Here is a 27704-nt window from a genome sequence, read left to right as displayed (position 1 = left end):
TTCATACTTTTCTAGGCACCCTACAGTATCACTGATTCTCAATATCTCCTTGTTTCAGTCCCATTACTCTGCTGTGCAGATTCCCTGGCATGGTGTAGTGTACACTCTGAGAAAAAAAAGGTACGGTTAGGGCACAGTATTTTTCCCTGGGGTACACAAAGTTCTAAATATACATAATGTACCTTCAGAAGTACACATTAGATCTCACATGATACTGTTTGGTACCTTTTAGGGGACATCTAGTATAATGGTAAATTTTTGTACCCAATCATTGGAGATGTGGCTTAGTGTTGGCGTGGCATTCAGTTAGTTTTTTGGGGGCCACCCGTGAGTGGAAGTGTTGTACCAGTTAAAGTGGTCTATGGTTTTGTTAATTGATTAAAGCCCTTTTTGCTCTATTAAGGTACAAATTGCAAGGGTACAATTATGTACCTTTAACTAATGGTACAATGGACATAACTTGCAGGGTACCACTACAGTGACAAGCATTTGTACCCCTTTAAATACAGTGTGTGTGTGTGTGTGTGTGTGTGCATGCGTGTGTGCATGTGTGTTATGCAGGCAGAAGCACTCTGACTGATTTCTTTGTGATTACCTCTCCTTTCCCTTCCTTTGCCTTGATTACAGATTAGAGTGCTTCTATGGACCATTGCTAACACTGAATGAAGCACAAAATTAAGCGCATTTTCATGGAATGCCTCCACCTCTTCATGGCATGCCTCCACTTCTTGATGGAATACCTCCACTTCTTCATGGCATGCCTCCACTTCTTCATGGCATGCCTCCACTTCTTCATGGCATGCCTCCACTTAATAATAATAATAATATGCCATTTAGCAGACGCTTTTATCCAAAGCGACTTACAGTCATGTGTGCATACATTTTTACGTATGGGTGGTCCCGGGGATCGAACCCACTACCCTGGCATTACAAGCGCCATGCTCTACCAATTGAGCTACAGAGGACCACTTCAGAGGACCACTTCTTCATGGCATGCCTCCACTTCTTCATGGCATGCCTCCACTTCTTCATGGCATGCCTCCACTTCTTCATGGCATGCCTCCACTTCTTCATGGCATGCCTCCACTTCTTCATGGCATGCCTCCACTTCTTCATGGCATGCCTCCACTTCTTCATGGCATGCCTCCACTTCCTCATGGCTTGCCTCCACTTCCTCATGGCATGCCTCACTAGTGCATCTGCATGTCTATGAGCCGTAAACTGTAATCAAAGAAATTACTTGATATAGAACACAATACACGCAGTGAGAAAAACAACACTTTCGATCCCAAACAGGGGAGAAGCAGAATATTCTCACACCCCTGCTGAAAAGTGTTATGAGACGAACTGGGCTTGGTAGATAATGTCACAGCCATCTATTTCCATGCGGCATCTCTGAGCATATGGCTCTGCTGTGCACTGTTAGGGTATGTTTCCTCTTTTCTCTCCGTCTCCAACTCTGTTTATTCTGCAGAGGGTCAACACGTAAGGAATACTGATCCATTCGGAGAGAGACAGGGGGATGGTTCTAGGAAAGAGTGTGTGTACACACACAGACAGATACGGAAGAGTGCACGCATGTTTGTGCTTAAGCAAACACACACATGGACGAAAGAACACACTACAGACAAACACACACAGGCATTCTCCATGTAACTCCAGAGAGCAATGCCAATCCAATCCAGACTCCAGAGCACAGGGCATGTTTCTTCCTCTGTTTCTTCCTTCTGATTGACACTATCTGATATGGCAATGTCTCAGACTGGCTATTAAGCTCTCTCTACATGGGATGGGCCCGAAATTGGATTTTTTACTCACATACTGAATACACATTGGGTTATATAGCAGCATCTATATTCTGACAAGGGCTAGGACTTTCTCTCACAAGACTGCAGACTGCAGCTGATGTGGCAGATAAAAAACACAGAATGCATGGCTGTGCCCCAAATGGCACCCTATGCCTTATGTAGAGCACTAATTTTGAATAGGGCCCATAGGGCTCTGGTCAAAAGTAGTGCACTATATAGGGAAAAGGTTGCCATTTGGGACACACCCCATGAGTGTAACCCTCATGTTCTAAGGTTTTAAGGTGGACGTGTTCTTCTGTGTGCGCATCTGTCTGGCTAACTTAACTTTACATGTTCATGTAAATGGTATTAAGTGGGTTTGTGAAAAGTTGTCAGCACTTACAAGAGAGGGGTGGGTAGTTATTGTTGTCATCTCACTGGCCTACATTTCTTAAATCCTACCATCAATCCTCATCATCAAATAAGCTCCTTGCTGTTTCCTCTGTGATACGCCCACATGGGGCAATTGTACTAGGTTTTTATTGATTTCTGAATACTGTATATGCTTAGCGTTCAAGTCTATAGCATATAATTAGGAGGTAAATTATCATTGAACTATCTATTTTTTTAACCCTTCATTTATTGTCATTCTAGTCTGAAATAATATTTTCCCAGGTAGCTCTAATTTATTCAGATGAGTGTAATTTCTGATTATGATAGAATTTTCTCCGCATCACCATCTATATCTAGATCTCCTGATTATTTCTATCACCTTCTCTTAATTATCTCTCAATTGTCTCCTTGTGTAATAAATTAAATACAATAAAGACAGGATACAATCGTGATCAGTAGAGTTAAATTGGAAGAAAAATGTCAGAAATTGAGTAAAAAAGGGAGGAATTATCTACACTATTACCCTATATGTTGTTTTCTGCTATGATGTGCCTTAACAAACACAACCCAGTTCACACCTCAGGTGAGGTGTGTTGCTGTGGTCCCTGCTCTCTGCCCACCTGTACCCACTGAGGGTGTCCATGCAGGTGCCTCCATTGAAGCAAGGGTTTGTGGGGTAGGAGGAACAGGCCTGGTGGACACGATCCCTGGCGGAGCAGCCACACACGGCTGAGGAAGTCACTGTCACAGACACCAGGGCCATGTTGCCAGCATCCACTAGGGTGGGCGTGTCACTGACGCTGAGGTGTGTGGAGCAACCTCCACCCGCCCTGCAGTCTGTGTACACACACTCATCCACCTGTACCTGGGACACATTCACCCGTAGCAGAGACTGCAGCTGAGGAAAGAGACAGAGCAAGAGACAGGGAGAGAAGGAAGGAAGGAGTGAGATGAGGCAGGCTGATAATATTTACATTCAAATAACCAAGGGTGCAAAATGGCAGATTTATTTTCAATAAATGACTGAGGTCTAAGAGAGACAGACAGAGAAAAGAGGGTAGGAGATAGTGAGTGAGGGATGGAGGGATGAAGCGGATGCTAAGATACAGGACTAAGCTAAAGGACTAGCTAAAACAGACTGGAGTATGTTCCGGGATTCATCAGATGGCATTGAGGAGTTTACCACATCAGTCACCGGCTTCATTAATAAGTGCATCGATGACGTCGTCCCCACAGTGACCGTACGTACATATCCCAACCAGAAGCCATGGATTACAGGCAACATCCACAATGAGCTAAAGGCTAGAGCTGCCGCTTTCAAGGAGCGGGACACTAATCCGGACGCTTACAAGAGATCCCACTACGCCCTCTGACGAACCATCAAACAGCCAAAGCGTCAATACAGGACTAAGATCAAATCCTACTACACCGGCTCTGACACTCGTCGGATGTGGCAGGGCTTACAAACTATCAAAAATTATAAAGTGAAACCCAGCCGCGAGCTGCCCAGTTACGCAAGCCTACCAGACGAGCTAAATGCCTTCTATGCTCACTTCGAGGCTAGTAACACTGAACCATGCGTGAGAGCACCAGCTGTTCTGGACGACTGTGTGATCATGCTCTCCAAAGCCACTGTAAGACCTTTAAACAGATTAACATTCACAAGGCCGCAGGGCCAGAAGGATTACCAGGACGCTTACTCAGAACGCTGACCAGCTGGCAAGGGTCTTTGCTCTCCTTGACCCAGTCTGTAATACCTACATGTTTCAAGCAGACCACAATAGTCCCTGTGCCCAAGAACGCCAAGGTAACCTGTCTAAATGACTATTGCTCACATCTATAGCCATGAAATGCTTTGAAAGGCGGGTCATGGCTCACATCAACACCATCATCCCAGACACCCTGGACCCACTCCAATTTGCCCACTGCCCGAACAGATCTACAGAAGACGTAATCTCTACTGCACTCCACACTGCCCTTTCCCACCTTGACAAAAGGAACACCTACGTGAGAATGCTGTTCATTGACTAAAGCTCAGCGTTCAACACCATAGTGCCCTCCAAGATCATCACTAAGCTCAGGACCCTGGGACTGAACATCTCCCTCTGCAACTGGATCCTGGACTTCCTGACAGGCCGCCCCCAGGTGATGAGGGTAGGCAACAACACATCCAGCACGCTGACCCTTGACACGGGGACCCTTTAGGGGTGCGTGCTTAGTCCCCTTCTGTACTCCCTGTTCACCCACGACTGTGTGGCCACGCATGACTCCAACACCATCATAAAGTTTGCCGACAACACGACGGTGGTAGGCCTGATTACCGACGACGAGACAGCCTATAGGGAGGAGGATGCCAGGACAATAACCTCTTGCTCAACATCAGCAAGACAAAGGAGCTGATCGTGGACTACAAGAAACGAAAGGCCGATCACGGCCTCATTCACACCGACAGCGCTGTAGTGGAGCAGGTTGAGAGCTTCAAGTTCCTCTGTGTCCACATCACTAAGGATATATCATGGTCCAAACACACCAACACAGTCATGAAGAGGGCCCAACAATGCCTCTTCCCCCTCAGGAGGCTGAAAAGATTTTGCATGGGTCCTCAGATCCTCAAAAAGTTCTACAGCTGCACCATTGAGAGCATCTTGTCTTGCTGCATCCCCGCTTGGTATGGCAACTGCTTGGCATCCGACCGTAACGCGCTGCAGAGGGTAGTGCGTACGGCCCAGTACATCACTAGGGCCGAGCTCCCTGCCATTCAGGAACTCTGTACCAGTCGGTGTCAGAGGAATGCCCTAAAAATTGTCAAAGACTCCAGTCACCCAAGTCATAGACTGTTTTCTCAGTTACTACACGGCAAATGGTACTGGAGCACCAAGTTTGGGACCAAAATGCTTCTTAATTTTACTATTTTGCACCGGCTCTATGCACACTCACTGGACTCTACCCACACACTCACACATACTACACTGACACTCCAACACACACATACAGTGGGGAAAAAAAGGATTTAGTCAGCCACCAATTGTGCAAGTTCTCCCACTTAAAAAGATGACAGAGGCCTGTAATTTTCATCATAGGTACACGTCAACTATGACAGACAAAATGAGAAAAAAAAATCCAGAAAATCACATTGTAGGATTTCTAATGAATTTATTTGCAAATTATGGTGGAAAATAAGTATTTGGTCAATAACAAAAGTTTCTCAATACTTTGTTATATACCCTTTGTTGGCAATGACACAGGTCAAACGTTTTCTGTAAATCTTCACAAGGTTTTCACACACTGTTGCTGGTATTTTGGCCCATTCCTCCATGCAGATCTCCTCTAGAGCAGTGATGTTTTGGGGCTGTCGCTGGGCAACACGGACTTTGAACTCCCTCCAAAGATTTTCTATGGGGTTGAGATCTGGAGACTGGCTAGGCCACTCCAGGACCTTGAAATGCTTCTTACGAAGCCACTCCTTCGTTGCCCGGGCGGTGTGTTTGGGATCATTGTCATGCTGAAAGACCCAGCCACGTTTCATCTTCAATGCCCTTGCTGATGGAAGGAGGTTTTCACTCAAAATCTCACGATACATGGCCCCATTCATTCTTTCCTTTACACGGATCAGTCGTCCTGGTCCCTTTGCAGAAAAAACAGCCCCCAAAGCATGATGTTTCCACCCCCATGCTTCACAGTAGGTATGGTGTTCTTTGGATGCAACTCAGCATTCTTTGTCCTCCAAACACGACGAGTTAAGTTTTTACCAAAAAGTTCTATTTTGGTTTCATCTGACCATATGACATTCTCCCAATCCTCTTCTGGATCATCCAAATGCACTCTAGCAAACTTCAGACGGGCCTGGACATGTACTGGCTTAAGCAGGGGGACACGTCTGGCACTGCAGGATTTGAGTCCCTGGCGGCGTAGTGTGTTACTGATGGTAGGCTTTGTTACTTTGGTCCCAGCTCTCTGCAGGTCATTCACTAGGTCCCCCCCCCGTGTGGTTCTGGGATTTTTGCTCACCCGTTCTTGTGATCATTTTGACCCCACGGGGTGAGATGTGCGTGGAGCCCCAGATCGAGGGGAGATTATCAGTGGTCTTGTATGTCTTCCATTTCCTAATAATTGCTCCCACAGTTGATTTCTTCAAACCAAGCTGCTTACCTATTGCAGATTCAGTCTTCCCCAGCCTGGTGCAGGTCTACAATTTTGTTTCTGGTGTCCTTTGACAGCTCTTTGGTCTTGGCCATAGTGGAGTTTGGAGTGTGACTGTTTGAGGTTGTGGACAGGTGTCTTTTATACTGATAACAAGTTCAAACAGGTGCCATTAATACAGGTAACGAGTGGAGGACAGAGGAGCCTCTTAAAGAAGAAGTTACAGGTCTGTGAGAGCCAGAAATCTTGCTTGTTTGTAGGTGACCAAATACTTATTTTCCACCATAATTTGCAAATCAATTCATAAAAAATCCTACAATGTGATTTTCTGGATTTTTTTTCTAATTTTGTCTGTCATAGTTGACGTGTATCTATGATGAAAATTACAGGCCTCTCTCATCTTTTTAAGTGGGAGAACTTGCACAATTGGTGGCTGACTAAATACTTTTTTCCCCACTGTACATACTGTAGACTACATACGACTACACACACACTCACACACATATTGACGCCACACACACATACACACTCACACATAGACACACTTTCACACTCTTCACATACACTGCTGCTACTCTGTTTATTATTTATCCTGATTGCCTAGTCACCCATACCTACATGTACATATTACCTAATATTACCTCAATTACCTCAACTACCTTGTATTTTGACTTGTATATAGTCTCATAATTTGTTTTATTGTGTTACTGTTCCCCTTTGTGATTTTTAGCAAATTTGTCTTACTTTTTAACATTTAACATTTTAGTCATTTAGCAGACGCTCTTATCCAGAGAAGATGACAAGTGCCTGGATTAGGACCTGCGCCGCTTCCTCTGGGAGGTAGGGTCGTACTCTACGGATGTTGTAGAGCAGTGGTATTCAAATTCGGGGCACTGCAGTGGGGTCGCCAAAATGTAAAAAATTAAATATATAAATCAGTGTACAGATTATTGCACTTTGGGAGGGGGACACCGTGGAGTTCTCAACTGTGATGGAGAGGTCATGGAGCGGCCAGACCTTCCCTGGGGAGGAAGAACAGCTCTGTCTTGTCGAGGTTGAGCTTGAGGTGGTGGGCCGAGATATCTGCTAAGCACGCAGAGATGCATGTCACCACCTGGGTGTCAGAAGGGGGTTGAGTGTCATCCGCATAGTAATGATATGAGAGACCATGTGAGGACCTGACGGAGCCTAGTGACATGATGTATAGAGAGAAGAAGAGATGGCCTAGAACCAAGCCCTGCGTGGTGAAGACAAAGATCCTCTCCACGTCGCCTGGTAAGAGCGACATGCCAGGTAGGATGCAATCCAAGAGTGTGCAGAGCCTGAGACGCCCAGCCCTGAGAGGGTGGAGAGGAGAATCTGATGGTTCACTGTGTCAAAGGAAGCGGATAGATCTAGGAGGATGTGACAGAGGAGAGAGTCTCAGCTTTGGCTGTGCCGAGAGCCTCTGTGACACAGAGAAGAGCAGTCTAAGTTGATTGACCTGTCTTGAATCCTGACTGGCTAGGGTCAAGAATATCATTTTGAGAGAAATAGCGAGAGGGTTGGTCAGAGACAGCACACTCAAGTGTTTTGGAAAGAAAAGGAAGAAGGGATACTGGTCTGTAGTTTTTTACATCCGAGTCGAATGTCGGTTTCTTGAGGAGGGGAGCAACTCAGGCCATTTTGAAGTCAGAGGGGACACAGCCAGTGGTCAGGGATGAGTTGATAAGTGAGGAATGGGAGAAGGTCTCCAGAGAATGGAGGAGGGGATTGGGTTGAGCGGGCAGGTTGTTGGGCGGCAGGACCTCCACTAGTTGCAGGATTTCATCTGGAGAGAGAGGGTAGAAAGAGGTCAAGGCGTAGGGAAGTTGTGTGAGTGGGACCCAATTGGCTGAGTGAATGAGGAGCGGATGTCGTCAACCTTCTTTTCAAAGTGGTTGACAAAGTCATCCGCAGAGAGGGAGGAGGGACGGGAGGGAGGGGAGGAGTAAGGATGGAGGAGAAGGTGGAAAATAGTTTCCTAGGTTTAGAAGCAAAAGCTTGACATTTAGAGTGATAGAAAGCGGCCTTAGCAGTGTATACAGAAGAAGAGAAGGTAGAGAGGAGAGAGTGAAAGGATGATAGGTCATCTAGACGTTTTTTTTGCTCAGCTGCCCGCAGCCCTGTTCTGTATGCTCGCAATGAGTCACTCAGCCACGGAGCAGGAGGGGAGGGCCGAGCTGGCCAGGAGGAAAGGGGACAGTGTGAGTCATAGGATGCGGAAAGGGAGGAGAGTAGGGTCGAAGAGGCAGAATCAGGAGGGAGAAGGATTTAGCAGAAGGGAGAGATGATAGGATAGAAAAGGAGAGAGTAGTGGGAGAGAGCGAGCGAAGATTGTGACGGCGCATGACCATCTGGGTAAGGGCTGAGTGGTTAGGGTTGGAGTAGAGGGAGACAGAAAAGGAAACAAAGTAGTGATCAGAGACCTGGAGGGGGGTTGCAGTGACTCTGCATTGTTGGGAAAGGGCTCGTAAGTAAGCATTTCACTGTAAAAGTCTACACTTGTTGTATTTGGCGCATGTGACAAATAACATTTTATTTGATTTGATTTAAAAGATAGAGGCAAGGAGGTGGGGAGAGATAGAGAAAGAGTGAGGAAGCAGATATGAACATACAAGGGGGAGAGTTGGTGTGAACAACATTAATGAAAAAGATATGAATGCACACTGCACCTCTTGGCTGATAAAGAAATGATATTGAGAATGCCATGCTCCGCTATGCACCCTGAGATGTATGAGCTAAGATCCCTATCTTCAAGAAGAGAAAACTTTGAGGCGTACCTTCTTTCTATGTGCTGCCAGGTATCCATGTAGTTTCTCTGGGTGAAGGTAGCTGTCGCTGTGCACAGAGAAGCGCACGTCCAGCGTCTTCATTCCTACGTCTGTCAGGCTGAAGACGTTGATGGCGCCTGATCTGACGGACAGGTGTTCAGACAAGAAGCCCCTGAACATATCCTGTCGACTCGTCTTGTCCATCTGGGACTCAATAAACCCCCTGGCAGTGATGCCTGCAGAAGGAAGAAATACAAACAAACACACACACACAGAAGAAGAGAGAGAGACACATACACACGTACACGCACACAGACACACACCTCAGGCATTAAAAACTAGAGAACATTCACTATTCACGGCAAGCGGAGTTGATCAAAGTATTCTCAGTCTTGGTTCTATTAGCAAACATACAGTGCATTCTGAATACCAACATTCCTCTCGATTGATATACACTGACCTCACGTCGATTCACTCACCCACGAGGTGAAACTATTTTATTTACCATTATTATTCTATCTCCTATTTCAATTCAGAGAGCAGACACTGATTCCCCCTTAATTAATTTGACAACCTCATAATCATCCACTTAATGTCTGAGTTTATTCAATCATAATGACAATAACTTGGCAGTTATTGTCTTTCTCAAACCAAACACATTTATTGAAAGCTACACTCTATATCTCTCCAACAATGGAGCGAAAGAAAACAAATAAACAGATGCTTGGTGTGGGTGGAAAGTTGAGTGATAGAGAGCGAGAGAAAGGAAAACAAATGGAAAAAGTAACTCACGTCGACACGTTCAGACTCAGAGCTCGTATCAACATAAGCTTTGTTAGATAATCTTCTCCTATAGAGCATCCCTGCTGTGGAGTAACAGCAGCAGCAGTAGAAACAATGTAGTTGCTGAACTATGAGTGGGTCATGACTTGACTAGGGCCTGAAGCTTTTACTAATCACGTGGACTGACGGGAGAAACTTTTGGCCCAAAGTTTCTCCTGTCAAGTCACTTACTGTAGTCTTTAAAAAAACTAGTGGCCATAGGCTCTGTCTGAAAACCTGACTAGCTGTCAAATTCCTACTTCTTCTGTTCTTGTTTGCTGAATTCCTCTCCAAGCTCATTGGATGAGGAGGTCGAGAGGGAGAACTTGAGTCCTCTCCTCCAATGAGCTTTGAGAGGAATTGAGTAAACAATAAGGACAGAGGAAACAAGGATTTGACAGCTAGTAATCTTTTCAGACACAGCCCTTATCATGAGAGCCTTGTGTTTTGGTTAATCATGTCACATGATCTGAATTTTAACCATTATTTTAAGCCTTTTCCAGAAATTAGAATTACACCAAAAATGAAAGAAATTGTCTGAGGACCATATGACATAAAAAGAAAAGGGAACAGTTTGATGAAAAAGCTTTAAGAAAGGTTAAACCAAAACATGACATGATTAACCAAAACACAAGGCCCTATCATAGACTGTAGAGTAGATTAGAACGACACTGTCACGCTGCTGTAGCCTACCTGTGAGACGCAGGGAGGCTGACAAATGGATTGCCTTGTCCTCCAGCTCCAGCACGTGAACTGTGACCCCCGACACCACGTCCGGCCACACCCCATCAGACACGCCCACTCTGAGATAGTAGCTGCCCACTAGGGTATTCTGTCTGATGGCCAGGTGACCTGTACTCTTGTCTAAGGTGAAATACCTGTTGGTGGGACAAAGATGTTGTGGAAAACTTGAATGACTGGGTAGTATTCATTAGGGCATGCAATGGAAAACATAAAAAAATGGAAATGAGTGTATATTATTGGACAAGGCCAAGTAGTCCCTCCTTGGGTAGTTGTGGGTTCGTTTCCCAAGGGGGGCCAGTATGAAAATGTATGCACTCACTAACTGTAAGTCGCTCTGGATAAGAGCGTCTGCTAAATTACAAAAATGTAAAATGTAAAATGTAAGCTATATTAATAAAACAGGAATGTGTAAATTATGCAATTGGGATTTTTCTTTTGCTCCCTGACTGTGTTAGATGCTAAAATGCAAACAATCGTGGAGAAAACATTCTTGATCCTTTTCCCCCCACAATTCCACCAGTTAGTAGGATACAAATGCATCCTCTGATTGCTCTGAATATGATTGCAATGCTTAGCATAGTAGCAATCACTGTTGATTACAGTGATTCTATTCCTCCCCTGACATTTCTTCATCATGTAACACATGGGAAATGTTATTTAGGGGTCGAGGCCATCAGATCAGATGTACATGTTGAATAAGCACTTGTTGGCCAAGTATGAAATGGTGTAACGTTGATTTTACATGATATCCTCCATCCCTTCCATCTCTATTTGTATCCCTCATATATTAACTGTTTAACTGATTAACTGTTCTGTACATAGAGAGCTCCTATAACATGTTGTGTTCTTACTTATGACTCACTCTCATTATAGACAAACATAACACCTACTTCATTCCACTTGCGTCTAAGGTGTAGGTCTTGTTGTCCCAATCATCAGGATCAGGGGCATAGACCTTGCCCAGCGAAGTAGTCTGCATCCTTCCTGTACAACGCACACAAATACATTGATTTTGTCTGAAAACAACGGTTTCCAAACCAACGTGATAGGCTGTGGACATAAATCTCCTTCTCTCCCTCCATGTCGCTTATCTTTAGCCCTTTTCTTATTTGCTGTTCTGTGATTCTGCGGTTTCTGTTCCACCTATTCTGTTCATGAGTGTGAAGTCCCACTGTCTGGGCTGAATAGACTCCCAGTACTTGAGATGTGAGGAGCGCTGAGGGCTTAAGGAAGTCAGGGCTATCTCAGTAGGGATTATGTTATTATCGAGCCTCAGCGCCAGCGTACTGCAGCTGGGTAAACAATGGGAGCCTGTATGAATGTATGTGTCATGTTGCTGCAGTGTTTCACACAATTACTGAACTAAACTAAAACAGCCAGGTCCATGATCAGAATATTAATGGGCTTAACAATCCCCCCTGAGGAACACCACAGACCTCGTAATGTTCAGGTCAATATTAGGGCCAGATACAATTAGTAGAGTGGAGAGTGTGTGGGGGGTAGAATGTTCTTAAACCTGAAGGAAGGATTTGCAATGAAGAATCATGAAATGCTGAAAATAAATTGTAATATTAGCCGCAGGTGTTTCAATTACGCATTCAGACAACACAGAATAGGTACACATAAAGACAGAAAGAACATTTAATTATTTAGTCAACTCTTTGTCCGCATCCTCCCTGCTGTGATAACTTGGGTAGAATCCTGGGCCCATATTTACAAAGCATCTCAGAGTTGGATTGCTGATATAGGATCAGTTTTGCCTTTTAAATCACAATGAATAAAAGGGGGAATAAAAACCTGATCCTAAATCAGCACTACTCATAGACACTCCTACTCTTCATGAATACCAAAAGTTGACTAAAAGTTGTCTGACAGTTGTCTTAAAGTGAGGGACTCACCCCTCCGGCTGTGGACATAAATCTCCTTCTCTCCCTCCTGGTGGGCGTTGTCGTTCTGGTCGCCCACGGTGATGGTGAGTGTGTTGGTGACTGTCATTGGCGGACGACCGCTGTCCGTCAAGACCATGGGCAGGAGGAACTCCCTCTGTCGCTCGCGGTCGAAGCGGTGTAGCACCGTGAGCGTTGCCGTGCCGTTGCCATGGTCTTGCAGGTGGAAGTCAGGGGCGTAGAGGCGAGGGAGGGAGAGGGAGAAGGGAGGCCCGTTCTCGGGGGAGTCCCTGTCGATAACATGGAGCAGGGTGGAGGTCTGGTTGAGCCACACCACCTGTGGAGCAGGGCTGTTCTCCCAGAGGACAGGGTTGTAGGCCACCTCCAGCTCTGGCCCATTGTCATTCACATCTAGCAGGCTCAGCTGGACTGTGGCACTACCCGTCAATGCTGGACTACCTCGGTCTGTCGCTAGGACAACCAGCTGGTACTCGGCCACGGTTTCTCTGTCCAGTGGGCGGGTCACGGTCAAGACACCGTTGCTGTCCACTGTGAAATGACCGTATGGGTCTGACTCTGGGGAGATGCTGTAGATTATTTCCCCATTCAGGTCAGAGTCTAAGTCGCTGGCCATCACCTGGGTGATGCTGGTTCCCACGGCAACATCCTCTGGAAGAGGGGCGAGGGGATAGGAGGTGTGGGCGAACACTGGGACGTGGTCATTCTCATCCACCACCTGGATGATGCAGTGGATGAGGCTGGAGAAGTCGGAGTCTTCCACACGAATGGTGAGGTTGAAGAGCTGCTCACCGGGCCTCTCGTAATCCAGCCTCTTCCTCAGCCTCAGAGTTCCAGACTGCTCTGCTTTGTGGCTCACCATGTAGAACCTCTCCCCCTGGTCCCCTGCCACCACACTGAAGCCCAGCAGGCCGTGAGGCCCTGAGTCTGAGTCCACAGCGTCCAGCTCCAGGACGGTTGAGTCTGGAGGGCTGCTCTCAAACACACGAGCCCCGCACCACTCGTCTTTGAACCGGGGGGTATGGTCGTTCAGGTCCATGATAATGATAGTGGCGGTAGCCGTGCCCATTATACCCCCTCCATCCTTGGCTTCAACCACCAGTTGGTGCCGCTCTGCCATCTCCCTGTCCAGCCCAGCAGTCGCCACTGAGATAGTGCCTGTACTGGCGTCAATGGTGAAGAAGTCGGCGGCGTCCGCGTCACGCGTGTTCTTGATGATACGGTAGGTGAGAATGGCGTTCTGACCCACCGCTGTGTCGTCAAGGTCCGTCGCCGTCATCTCCATGACGAAGGTACCTGGGGGCGAGTTCTCGGCCACGTTGCCGTGGCAGCCGTCGGGCACACAGGCGAAGGAAGGCGCGTTGTCATTGATGTCCCACACGTTGATGATGACATCAGTGAAGCCGGTGAGCCCCTCCCCTTCCTCGTCTGTGGCCAGGACCACAAAGCGCCACACTGCCCGCTCCTCGCGGTCCAGTGTCTTCTGGGCGTACATTTTCCCTGTGATCTCGTCGATCACAAACTTAGAATCCGATCCCTGACCATGAAGAGAGTAGCGCACGGCGACCTGGTCGGCATCCTTGTCTGGGTCTGTGGCTGTCACCTGGAAAGACACAAACAACTCATCAACATCTGTGTCTGTGTGTGTGTGTGGCTGTCTTTATAAGCATAAATCCCATCAATCTATCTTCTCAGCCATTGGTTATGTAGTAGAAAGTAGACTAGTTATGTACATGCATAACATACAGAAGCATGGATTTGATATTTATGCTTGATAAAGATTATCCTGGGTACCTGACTGTTTGTGCATTCAAAATGAACCCCTGCCTTGTCAAACAACAAAACAATAGCTGTGTTCGAATACTCATACTAGCCGCACTAACCATACTATTTGTGATGTAAATTGAGAATGTAGTATGCTTATTCGTCATAATTTGGATATAGTTAGTATGCCAAAAGTTCCCGGATGTCGTACTACATTCGCCAAAACACGATGTATACAAGCAGTGGACACTATTTCCGTGCTTTTAGGGCCCGATTCTTCCGAAAATGGGCGTGGCTTCACAACGTTTTCAGATTTGAAGAAAATGGCGGAAAATATGCAGCTGAAGTCCGACAAGAGCGGATACAAATTCATTGCTTTAACTAATTATGACAAATGTTAAGAAAATGTTGAGCAATGTAATGAAGTCGTGACTTTTCAAATAAGTTACACGTGATGTTGGCTGACAATTTGTTATTATCCTATCCTTATGAACCGCATAGCATATCATTATGGCAGTATGTACTGGTATGTTAGCTAGCTACCTAACGTTAGTTGACTACTAATACATCAAACTTGCCAGTATATTAACTATATGCTATCTAACTACCCAACGTTTATTGACTTGATTATTCACATCATTCTTAGCTTAGCTAAATGGAATAGTTATTGTGCGTTCTCAATGGACATTGTTAATTCGGGTGCGTTCGTAAATTCGATCTGGCAATCTACTCCTATTTCAGAGCACTCTCGTCGTAGTGTGCCAGAGCGCAGAATAATTTACGAACGCTCAACACCCGTTGAATATGGCCGGTGTCAGTAAACATTGGCAAAAAAACGTAATGAAATTGTTGCCAGCAGCACAGTTAGTCACCAACGCTCTGGATAACATGAAAACAGCCTAACCAGCTCTGCTTGGGCGAGTAAAATGGTCAGAGTGAGGTGTTCTCTCATTTGTGTCTGGATGTAGCTAGCAAGCTAGTCAACTTTAGCCAGTTAGCTTGGGTGCTTGACTGCCGTTGTGAGGTCAGAACGCTCAGATCAACCCTACTCCACGGCCAGAGCGTCCAGTGTACGCTTTGAATTTACGAACGGACAATCAGACAACGCTCTGAATTTACGAACACCCTGAGCACACTCTGAGTGCTCTCTGGCACTCCAGATTGAATTTACGAACACACCCGAAGTCGTAAAATGTCTAACTAGTAATTTGTTATGCTAACAAGCTAGCAAGAGGTTACATAGCAACAGCATCAACTTCCGGTAGACAGGCAAAGTGCTAGTACGCTCAACTGAAAGGATACCGTTCATTTACAGTATACTAAAATGAACTAATAGTATATAGTATGTAGTATATACTCATTAAGTATGTAGTATACAGTATGTTAGTATGGGTATTCGAACACAGCTACTGTCTTGACTCAAGCAGAAACAGACAGGCACTCAGGCTAGAGACAGAAATAACTTGTAGAGTGACAGCTATTGTAGTGATCAGCTACAGCTAGCACATGTACAGTATGAAATACAGAAGCATACATTTCACATGGTTGTGTGAGCCTCGGTACCTGACTGCTCAAGCTGAAACAGACTGGCACCCTGGTTAGAGAAAGAACTCTGAGACACACACCTGAAGCACAAAGACCGGCGAGCCATCCAGCTCCTCTGTCACTGAGCCATAGTACTCGTTCATAGAGAAGACTGGTGCCTCGTCGTTCTTGTTGACCACGTTGACCACCACAGCGGCGTAGTCCTCCCACTTCCCGTCCGATGCCAGCACCAGCAGCTTGTACCTCTTCTGCAGCTCGTAGTCCAGAGTCTGGGCGATGAAGATGGTTCCTACTTCAGGCTCCATGTCAAACACCCCCCCAGTGTTGCCTGATGTGATCTGATAGCGCAGCTTGGCGTTGGCACCTGTGGAGGGACCAGAAGAAATTGGCATTCTGGAAGGTGGAGTTCTGGATGCTGTTCTTAGAATTAGGGCAAGTCTGAAATTGCACCCTATTCCCTACATAATACTCTAAAGTGCACTATATAGGAAATAGGCTGCCATTTTGGACAAAAGTAAGTAAGTAACCTTGCACGAGCCTTGGCAAGAGCCTATCTCCTGTTTCTGTAGCGTGAGGCAGCTTGATGTACTGTACAAGTACACCCCCTGGACAGGACACTAGTCTAATGCAGGGCCTTTTTTGGACATACCTCAGTGTATATTATGTTAGCTAGCATACAGTGAGGGAAAAAAGTATTTGATTCCCTGCTGATTTTGTACGTTTGCCCACTGACAAAGACATGATCAGTCTATAATTTTAATGGTAGGTTTATTTGAACAGTGAGAGACAGAATAACAACTAAAAAATCCAAAAAAACGCATGTCAAAAATGTTATGAATTGATTTGCATTTTAATGAGGGAAATAAGTATTTGACCCCTCTGCAAAACATGACTTAGTACTTGGTGGCAAAACCCTTGTTGGCAATCACAGAGGTCAGACGTTTCTTGTAGTTGGCCACCAGGTTTGCACACATCTCAGGAGGGATTTTGTTCCACTCCTCTTTGCAGATCTTCTCCAAGTCATTAAGTTTCCGAGGCTGACGTTTGGCAACTCGAACATTCAGCTCCCTCCACAGATTTTCTATGGGATTAAGGTCTGGAGACTGGCTAGGCCACTCCAGGACCTTAATGTGCTTCTTTTTGAGCCACTCCTTTGTTGCCTTGGCCGTGTGTTTTGGGTCATTGTCATGCTGGAATACCCATCCACAACCCATTTTCAATGCCCTGGCTGAGGGAAGGAGGTTCTCAACCAAGATTTGATGGTACATGGCCCCGTCCATCGTCCCTTTGATGCGGTGAAGTTGTCCTGTCCCCTTAGCAGAAAAACACCCCCAAAGCATAATGTTTCCACCTCCATGTTTGAAGGTGGGGATGGTGTTCTTGGGGTCATAGGCAGCATTCCTCCTCCTCCAAACACGGCGAGTTGAGTTGATGCCAAAGAGCTCAATTTTGGTCTCATCTGACCACAACACTTTCACCCAGTTCTCCTCTGAATCATTCAGATGTTCATTGGCAAACTTCAAACGGCCCTGTATATGTGCTTTCTTGAGCAGGGGGACCTTGCGGGCGCTGCAGGATTTCAGTCCTTCACGGCGTAGTGTGTTACCAATTGTTTTCTTGGTGACTATGGTCCCAGCTGCCTTGAGATCATTGGCAAGATTATCCCGTGTAGTTCTGGGCTGATTCCTCACCGTTCTCATGATCATTGCAACTCCACGAGGTGAGATCTTGCATGGAGCCCCAGGCCGAGGGAGATTGACAGTGCTTTTGTGTTTCTTCCATTTGCGAATAATCGCACCAACTGTTGTCACCTTCTCACCAAGCTGCTTGGCGATGGTCTTGTAGCCCATTCCAGCCTTGTGTAGGTCTACAATCTTGTCCCTGACATCCTTGGAGAGCTCTTTGGTCTTGGCCATGGTGGAGAGTTTGGAATCTGATTGATTGCTTGCTTCTGTGGACAGGTGTCTTTTATACAGGTAACAAGCTGAGATTAGGAGCACTCCCTTTAAGTGTGTGCTCCTAATCTCAGCTCGTTACCTGTATAAAAGACACCTGGGAGCCAGAAATCTTTCTGATTGAGAGGGGGTCAAATACTTATTTCCCTCATTAAAATGCAAATCAATGTATAACATTGTTGACATGCGTTTTTCTGGATTTTTTTCTTGTTATTCTGTCTCTCACTGTTCAAATAAACCTACCATTAAAATTATAGACTGATCATTTCTTTGTCAGTGGGCAAACGTACAAAATCAGCAGGGGATCAAATACTTTTTTCCCTCACTGTATGTGCCAGACTGTTCCTGCATTCAACAAGTTTATGTTATTGGTACCTTTTTTAACAAGACAATGACATGTTGGCTAGAGCAGAAACAGACTGTGCTGTATGTCAACAGGTGGTAGGACTCCATTCCTGTGTAAGATACACCTGCCAAATTGAACCCCTGCCTATGTTACCTTGAGGGTTTGAGAAATGGACCAATGAGGAAGTAGATATCTGAACTTCACCAGTGTGTCTCCATGGACGCCATACAGTGGGTTAACGTTAGCCAGATAAATTAATCCCCTGGATGTTTCATGGCTCCCCTTTCAATCAGTCTGTTGTGTTAAAGCCCAATGTAAATGCTAGTCTAATCTCTGCTATTAACACAAATCAACAGACAAAGCGCTCCCTCTGGGCTCTCCGATAAGCTTATACTGCAGTCGAGTCCGTGTGGATTTTTTAAACAAGACAGATTGGGTTTAGCCTCCCGAGCAGAACTGCTAACTTCAAATGTTGGGGGCTGGTGCTTTCTGGTCGTTCATCATGGCTTGGTTGAGGCTAGCGCTACATACCCTACAAGCTAAGCCGCACCGACCCCCACTTGCGATAAATACTTGATTAACAACCCAAAACATGGCCGATAAAGGGATATTCCGCAGAGTGTTGCTGCTGTACAGGGGATGAGCTGGTTTATCACACCAAATCCCACCCACCTACTGTGTAGGAGTGTGTCTTTCTTTTTAGAACATATGTGGTGTTGCATTACTTGACGATTAAATTGCTGCGTCCTAATGTAGCACAGGGTGGCTCAGCTCATCTCGTCTCAGCATGATTTAATCAGAACTGAATCCAGATGTGGAGATGTGGCACTTGTGGTGAGTCATTTTTGAACATTTGTAACCCTTCACTGCCCTCTCAGAAACTAGACAATTTACTAGAGTCTGGGGTTCGGGAAAATTTCAATATTTGATTGACAGTCACCCCTGCCCAAGGACAGTTTTGGCCAGGCACAAAATGTGAAAAACAGACTTTTCCCCTCAGGTTTCAAAAGTCCTCATGAAATGTTGAACCTGTGCCAGGTTACCTTCCTCACTGCCCTAGTGCCATAACCTGCACTCCCGAGAAAAAGAGAAATGTGTCATCACTGGTTTTATTCTCTCTCTTTCTTCCCCTGCCATCTCATCTTTCCTTCCATACCTTCATCTTCGTCATTAGCACTGACGGTGACAACAGCCAGGCCGACATCTGCGTCCTCGTCAACGCCGACTTCATAGAGACGCTGAGCAAAGACAGGTTTGTTATCGTTCACGTCGCTGATGAAAACCCGCACATATGCTGTGTCTGCAAGAAGAACAACAAGAGGAAGGAGATTAAACGCCATGGAGCAACAACTCGGTATGTCATCCTCCTCTCTCACTCTCCTCTCATCCTAACACTTCTCATTCCATCCAATCCCTCTTTACATCAGAGGATGTTGGCAGTCACAGTGTGAGCCAACAACACTTTTGAAGGGGAGAGAAGCACTTAACCCAATGTAATGTGCCTCACTTGACAAAAAAATCAGAAATAATGTAATTCTCGATTAGGTGTTTGGAATTACTGAAATTATTGAACCATGGTAGACGGTTCACTGTTTTAGCTGGGTTACATTTTGGCAGCAAACAAACAGACTTTTCTAAAAAAACAAACAGAAGAAGAACCTATCCACCTCTCCTCTGGGATGATAAAATATGTATCAGTCGACAAGTGTTTACGTCTCTGTCTGTCTGGGTCCTTTTTCACATCTTAATTTTTTTACTCAAATATAATTATATTTTTCAAAAAATGTTGGTGACATGTTTGTCGTAAGTGGTATGTTTAGAAGGACATGCAACATGGCCATGTATACAAATGTGCGTCTATTTTCACCACTTCTCTCTGCATTTCTCTGCACGCTCTCCCTTCCTCCCTCCCTCTCCCTCTCTTCCTGGCCCTATCCCCCTCTACCCCCCCCCCCCTCTCTCTCTCTCGCTCTCTCTCTCTCTTTCTTTTTCATCCCTCTCCCTCTCCCGACAGACAGGTAGTATTTGCTAAGGAGATGAGCACTTCTGCTGGTGCAGATATGTGGCAGAAGACAACGCCAACACAGCGCTAAGGCTCATTGGAAATGCTAAGCAGCCCCCTCACATCCCCCGGAGAGGAGGCTTTGCTGTTCAAAACCATCACCCTTACCACTATTACCTTATCCACAAACATTTGTTAAAAAACCCTAATTCGTAACGCAAAGCTTCCTATTACATCACCTGCGATACCGAAACAGAGTTCATTCTGTCATCATGAAGGACCAAGCCAAACAGAAATGCAGATTTCTGAACAGTAAACTGCTAAATTAGATGTTTTTGTAAAATTATGTACCACAACCCTCAGAATGTTTTTCTACAGGGAAGAGAGGCTGTCCGGTTACGCTATTAGAAGAAATCAAATCAAAGATGATCTTTTCATATGCCCTCGCAGGAGGCAAATTAATAGAATGCAATAGGCAATTCTTGTCTATGTAAAACAATGTGCAGGAATTCATTTTGTACTTTGTTTCAGCCGAGCACATTGGGTTTATGAAAAGCCCTAGCTATATACATTACAGTACTTCACTTTGTATTCTTTGGCTGCGGACCCAACTTTTCTCTGACCTTTTTTTCTCCGGACTAAAGATCCCGAAGCTTCTGCGCATGTGTTCATGCTCTACTTTATTTGTAAAAAACAGGCTACTCTGGTGAATGGTGCTGGTTTAATAAAGTTAGATCAAAGCTGAATCAATGTCTGCACAATCACATAATGATAGTATTCTACATAACAGAACCAAATATAATAGCATAGTATAACATTACTGTACGACAAAAACACCACCACATTTCTCATGTGGACAAAACTCAACAGGCAAAATACACAGGTAGGCCACTAGGCAAAATACACAGGTAGGCCACTAGGCAAAATACACAGGCAGGCCACTAGGCAAAATACACAGGTAGGCTATGCTAGTTTGTTAACACCATCTGCTCTAAAATTCGCTCACTGTACACAATTTAAAACAACGCTGTAGGCTACTTCGAAACAACACTGTATAACTTAAGAATATCTATATACATTTTCCCATGAAACTGATTGAGATACAATGGTTGGTATGCAGATGCTTCATGAACATTATATTATAATAATTATGAATAATAATAATTCAAGACTGACAGTGAGAAATGTGAAGGGAAGGAGACCACACAAATGTAGTAAAGAAACACATGCGCATAAGCTTCAGGTCCGGGAAAAGTAGGCTCCGCAGCCCCTGCCTTTTTTGTTTTTACATGACTGCAGTAGTCAAATCAGGAGATACCGAACATCACTGCAAATCGAAAAAAATACGTTTTGCTATGTTGTGCCCTAATAAATACAACCCAGCCCTCACCAAAGTTGGGCTGTTTGTTCCTCCCAGGCCTTGCTGACTCCATGCCGTCTTCAGACTGCACCTCCAGTAGGTACGATCCCTGCGCCTCGCGGTCAAACACAGCTTCTGTATAGATGGAGCCCAGCTCTGGATCCACACGAAACAGACGGTGGTCCCCACTACTGTCACTCAGGAGGGAGTAGGTGATCTATAGGACAGGGACAGAGTACAGTTCATTACGGTATCCATATTAGAAGATTTCTGACTTCTATATGGCATCCATATTAGGAAGTCAACACATTACATAAATTTGACAACTTCCTAATATGGATGCCATACAGAATCATTCTATCACATCCATGTGGTCACTGCAACCGATGGAAACACCAACGATAAACCGTGCTGTAGTAATCAGGGAGTAATTGTTCTATGTATGAGTCACAGGACTGTTCATAGAGACTCAAGTCACTGCAACACTATCCTCATACAGTGAGGGAAAAAAGGCTGGAATGGGCTACAAGACCATCGCCAAGCAGCTTAGTGAGAAGGTGACAACAATTGGTGCGATTATTTGCAAATGGAAGAAACACAAAAGAACTGTCAATCTCCCTCGGCCTGGGGCTCCATGCAAGATCTCACCTCGTGGAGTTGCAATGATCATGAGAACAGTGAGGAATCAGCCCAGAACTACACTTGAGGATCTTGTCAATGATCTCAAGGCAGCTGGGACCATAGTCACCAAGAAAACAATTGGTAACACACTACGCCGTGAAGGACTGAAATCCTGCAGCGCCCACAAGGTCCCACTGCTCAAGAAAGCACATATACATGCCTGTCTGAAGTTTGCCAATGAACATCTGAATGATTCAGAGGAGAACTGGGTGAAAGTGTTGTGGTCAGATGAGACCATAATGGAGCTCTTTGGCATCAACTCAACTCACCGTGTTTGGAGGAGGAGGAATGCTGCCTTTGACCCCAAGAACACCATCCCCACCGTCAAACATGGAGGTGGAAACATTATGCTTTGGGGGTGTTTTTCTGCTAAGGGGACAGGACAACTTCACTGCATCAAAGGGACGATGGACGGGGCCATGTACCGTCAAATCTTGGGTGAGAACCTCCTTCCCTCAGCCAGGGCATTGAAAATTGGTAGTGGATGGGTATTCCAGCATGACAATGACCCAAAACACACCACCAAGGCAACAAAGAAGTGGCTCAAGAAGAAGCACATTAGGGTCCTGGAGTGGCCTAGCCAGTCTCCAGACCTTAATCCCATTTAAAATCTGTGGAGGGAGCTGAAGGTTTGAGTTGCCAAACGTCAGCCTCAAGACCTTAATGACTTGGAGAAGATCTGCAAAGAGGAGTGGAACAAAATCCCTTCTGAGATGTGTGCAAACCTGGTGGCCAACTACAAGAAATGTCTGACCTCTGTGATTGCCAACAAGGGTTTTGCCACCAAGTACTATGTCATTTTTTGCAGAGGGGTCAAATACTTATTTCCCTCATTAAAATGCAAATCAATTTATAACATTTTTGACATGGGTTTTTCTGGATTTTTTAGTTGTTATTCTGTCTCTCATTGTTCAAATAAACCTACCATTAAAATGATAGACTGATCATTTCTTTGTCAGTGGGCAAACGTACAAAATCAGCAGGGGATCAAATACTTTTTTCCCTCACTGTATACTGTAAGTACACCTTCACAGTTGTGTGGTCAAAGCGCCACAAGCAGAAGAACTATGTGATGCTAAATTATGGATGGGTCAATGGATATTCTGTTGTGTTGTGTTATGTTAGATGTTGTGGATGGGCCACTAACCTGTCCGTTGAGACCCAGGTCCTTGTCGTGAGCAGACACCTGGAGGACCATGGTCCCCACCTTGGCTCCCTCAGTCACTGATGCCTCATAGATGGAGGAGGTGAAGAAGGGAACATTGTCGTTCACGTCTGAGGGCCAACATATGAGAAATCATTATTTGAAAATGTATTTATGCACCTGTAATCAAAACGGTCTATTTCAAGTTAAAAAAGGTTCAGTATGGAGGTTTTTCACTGACTTTGTGCTAATGGGTGTATAAAATTACAACTTTCAAAGAATACTATGTAAAAAATATATAAGTCATGGTTCAATGTCCATTGAAGACAATAGCGAATGTTTACAGTTCACCCAGGGGTGGCTCTAACTTCCTCTTAAGTCAAATGTTCAATAAGTTTCCCACTGACATCCATGCAAGACTAAGTGAAACATTTGACGTAAATGGAAGTTAGGATTTGCCCCTCGTGATGGGGTGTTTGCAGGGTGTCTGAGCTGAGACCTACCTGTGACGTTGACATAGATGGTGGTGAATGCAGCCAGTGGTACAGCCGCCACGTTCTGTGCCCGCACCCTCAGGGAAAAACTGGGTGTGGTCTCATAGTCCAGCGGCTCCGACACAAGGATGGAGGCAGAGCTGTCCTCGCGGTTGGGCGACAGGTAGAAGCGCACAGGCATATTAGTCTCCGGGACCACGCCCTCCTCCAGGTTATAAGTCAACCTGGGGTCGCCTAGCAACGAGGTCGCTTTGATCGTCTGACGTAAACAGAGAGCAAACAATGTTTTTGCGAGGGAATTACGACAAAAACATTCAATGGGATTTTCTGTATAATATTACGTTTATTCAGTTGTTGAGCATGCTAAGTCAATTAAATTGCAAATTACAGCAGGTTAGTCAAGTCAATTAGCGCTCCTTGACTAAATCCGAGGCTGCAACCGAAAATGTAATTAACTTAACAATTCATCAAAATTGTTCCAACAAATTGACTAACGTGTATGCAGCCAGCAAACAAAATAAATAAAACCAAGACACCCCCAAAGGCCATAATGGGATAGGCTTCCCATGCCACCCAGGCTGGTACCCGGACTGTTCCACGCACCACGATGGGGGTGTCCCTGGCTGTGTTCTCTGGGATGACCACGCTGTAGCTGTCCTTTTCCCACTGCGGGGGCTGGTTCTTCACGTTGGTAATGGTGACAGACAGCTCCACAGATGTGCTGCGGTTCCCCCCGTCCGTAGCAACTATTTCCCGTGTGATGTAGGACCTCTGATGTCAAAACAATAGCGAGGGTATGGTTCAGTTAGTTTATGACACTGTATTTTATACAGCTCTATCACCCTGCACTCATGATTTCTACTGTGATTGAACAAGAGTCTGGTTGACTGGCTGGTTAACTGACCTGTGATATGGGCTGGTTGACTGGCTGGTTGACTGTCTGGTTAATTGACCTGAGATATGGGCTGGTTGACTGGCTGGTTAACTGACTTATTGACTGACCTGTGAGATGGGCTGATTGACTGACTGGTTATGTGACAGACCTGTGATATGGGCTGGTTGACGTACACCCAGCCGGTAACGGGGTTGACCCTCAGGTACTCAGGCTTCTCCTGGGACATGGAGTAGGTGACGACGGCGTTGGTGCCAAAGTCATCATCGTGCGCCGCCACACGCAGGAAACTGGTGCCGATCATGGTGTCCTCTCTCAGAAAGTCTGTGAGAGACAATACAGACCAAACAATATGCTCCTCACTCTGGAGCAAGGTTACGGTCTGTCACAACTTTGGTGAACAGTATAGACTGAATCAATAGACCACAAATCAATTGTTTACATGCTTACATATGTTTATGTATGTTTACATCTTTATGTATGGCAAAACATTTAAAGACAATGGATTACGATGAAAACTTTCACCAGATAATTAAGTACAGTGCCTTGCAAAAGTATTCATCCCTTAGGTGGTTGGTAGCTGCTGTACTTAATTACGGCTACTGATTGCAGTCTGCCAGTTTGGCTCTATACATAGCTTGGGCTTTGTCGAGTAAGGCTTAAACTATGTATTTAGATTGTAGTTAGGTATTATAGGTAGGCATCGTGGGCTGTATATTATTAAGTAGTATAGGTAGGCATCGTGGGCTGTTGTGGGTAGTTGTTGTGTAGTTATTGTAGGTTACTTTTTGTATTCGCGGTGCCGGGTGTAGCACGAAGCTAGCTAGCTAACTCACCTCCTGGATTAGCTGGCGAGTAGCTATTAGCAACGGTAGCAACTAAAAACAATATCCTTTTAGCCAGCTACATTCGTTCGCAGCGACGCCGCTTTTTCAAACAAAGTCAACACAGCAGCCATTGCTAGCTAGCCAACACTACCAGCTGGCTGTACTGTAGTAGCTAAATACAATATCTTTGTGCTAGCTACCCAACGTTTAATCATTGCTGCGTTATGAAAGGTAAGCTTGGCTTCTTATATGGTGTTGAGTAAAGCTTAAACCATGTATTTAGATTGTAGGTAGGTATTGTAGTTTGGTATTATAGGTAGCTTACTCAGGTAGTTATTGTAGGTTATTGTAGGTAATTATTGTAGGTAAGTATTGTATTCGGCGGACCCCGGCGAAGCACGAGGCTAGCTTACCCACTACTTGGACCAACAAAGCTAGCTAGCTAGCTAGCTAGCGGGTAGCTACTGGTAACTTTTAGCAACTGTGGTTAGTTGTTTCCAATGTTATCTCATGCTTAAGAGTACCTGTGATTGAGCCAGCTAGCTGCCACCATTCAGCTGTTTTTCTAACCTCATTATCCGAGGCATTAACGTTAGGTGGTTGGTAGCTGCTGTACTTAATTACAGCTACTGATAACAGTCTGCTGTAGTTTACAACAATTCTAATTTCTAAAGTGGAAGTTGGGAGAGTTTTATTCGGATGGTTCAGTGAAACAATTATAGTTTCTGAGGTGGAAGTTGGGAGAGTTATATTTTTTTTGGTGAGGGAGGCCTGCTCTCTCCTTTCCCAGATGTTTAGTTCATTTCATTCCGATCTCCTCTGCATTATTGTAGCCATCTGCTGCAGCCTGTCAACTATGCCTCTGCCTATCCCTGTTCTCTCCTCTCCGCACAGGCTACACAAACGCCTCACACCGCGTGGCTGCTGCCTCTCTAACCTGGTGGTCCCTGCACGCACCACACACCTGGAGTTCCAGGTCTCAGGCAGCCTCTGGAACTGCCGTTCTGCCGCCAACAAGGCTGACTTCATCCCAGCCTATGCTACCCTCCAGTCCCTCGACTTCCTGGCGCTGACGGAAACATGGATTACCACTGAAAACACTGCTACTCCTACTGCTCTCTCCTCGTCTGACCTTGTGTTCTCGCATACCCCGAGAGCATCTGGTCAGAGGGGTGGTGGCACAGGAATCCTCATCTCTCCCAAGTGGTCATTCTCAATTTTTCCCCTAACCCATCTGTCTATCTCCTCATTTGAATTCCACGCTGTCACAGTCACTAGCCCATTTAAGCTTAATATCCTTGTCATCTATCGCCCTCCAGGTTCCCTTGGAGAGTTCATCAATGAGCTTGACGCCTTGATAAGTTCCTTTCCTGAGGATGGCTCACCCTTCACAGTTTTGGGGGATTTCAACCTCCCTACGTCTACATTTGACTCATTTCTCTCTGCCTCCTTCTTTCCACTCCTCTCTCTCTTTTGACCTCACCCTCTCACCATCCCCCACTCACAAGGCAGGCAATACGCTTGACTTCATCTTTACTAGATGTTGCTCTTCTACTAATCTCACTGCAACTCCCCTCCATGTCTCCGACCACTACTTTGTATCCTTTTTCTCTCTCGCTCTCCTCCAACACTACTCACTCTGCCCCTACACAGATGGTAACGCGCCGCCGCAACCTTCGCTCTCTCTCTCCCACTACTCTCTCCTCTTCCATCCTATCATCTCTTCCCTCTGCTCAATCCTTCTCCCTCCAATCTCCTGATTCTGCCTCCTCAACCCTCCCTCTCCTCCCTTTCTGCATCCTTTGACTCCCTGTGTCCCCTATCCTCCCGGCCGGCTCGGTCCTCCCCTCCAGCTCCGTGGCTTGATGACTCATTGCGAGCTCACAGAACAGAGCTCCGGGCAGCTGAGCGGAAATGGAAGAAAACTAAACTCCCTGCCGACCTGGCATCTTTTCACTCCCTCCTCTCTACATTTTCTTCATCTGTTTCTGCTGCTAAGGCCACTTTCTACCACTCTAAATTCCAAGCATCTGCCTCTAACCCTAGGAAGCTCTTTGCCACATTCTCCTCACTGCTGAATCCCCCCCTCCTCCCTCTCTGTGGATGACTTCG

At 45.6% G+C, this 27704-nt stretch overlaps 1 protein-coding gene across 1 annotated transcript in view; it reads right to left on the bottom strand.

The window, feature by feature from the left end:
- The window catches only part of LOC121576983 (neural-cadherin-like), a 132783-nt gene that overhangs the window by 48593 nt on the left and 56486 nt on the right, over positions 1 to 27704 (bottom strand). Inside the window, exons 11-22 of the mRNA XM_041890635.2 lie at positions 24917 to 25089; positions 24477 to 24644; positions 23883 to 24132; positions 23383 to 23510; positions 21585 to 21771; positions 19349 to 19492; positions 15972 to 16255; positions 12577 to 14185; positions 11569 to 11662; positions 10628 to 10812; positions 9122 to 9348; positions 2801 to 3078 (exon numbers count right to left, since the gene is read on the bottom strand). Of these exons, the coding sequence (XP_041746569.2) occupies positions 2801 to 3078; positions 9122 to 9348; positions 10628 to 10812; positions 11569 to 11662; positions 12577 to 14185; positions 15972 to 16255; positions 19349 to 19492; positions 21585 to 21771; positions 23383 to 23510; positions 23883 to 24132; positions 24477 to 24644; positions 24917 to 25089 (3727 nt within the window). The remainder of the gene's footprint in view (positions 1 to 2800; positions 3079 to 9121; positions 9349 to 10627; positions 10813 to 11568; positions 11663 to 12576; positions 14186 to 15971; positions 16256 to 19348; positions 19493 to 21584; positions 21772 to 23382; positions 23511 to 23882; positions 24133 to 24476; positions 24645 to 24916; positions 25090 to 27704) is intronic.

Source organism: Coregonus clupeaformis, chromosome 11 (assembly GCF_020615455.1).
Source record: "Coregonus clupeaformis isolate EN_2021a chromosome 11, ASM2061545v1, whole genome shotgun sequence".
Lineage (NCBI taxonomy): Eukaryota > Metazoa > Chordata > Actinopteri > Salmoniformes > Salmonidae > Coregonus > Coregonus clupeaformis.
Note: the sequence above shows the minus strand (reverse complement) of the source record. Positions and strands in the feature narration are given on the sequence as shown.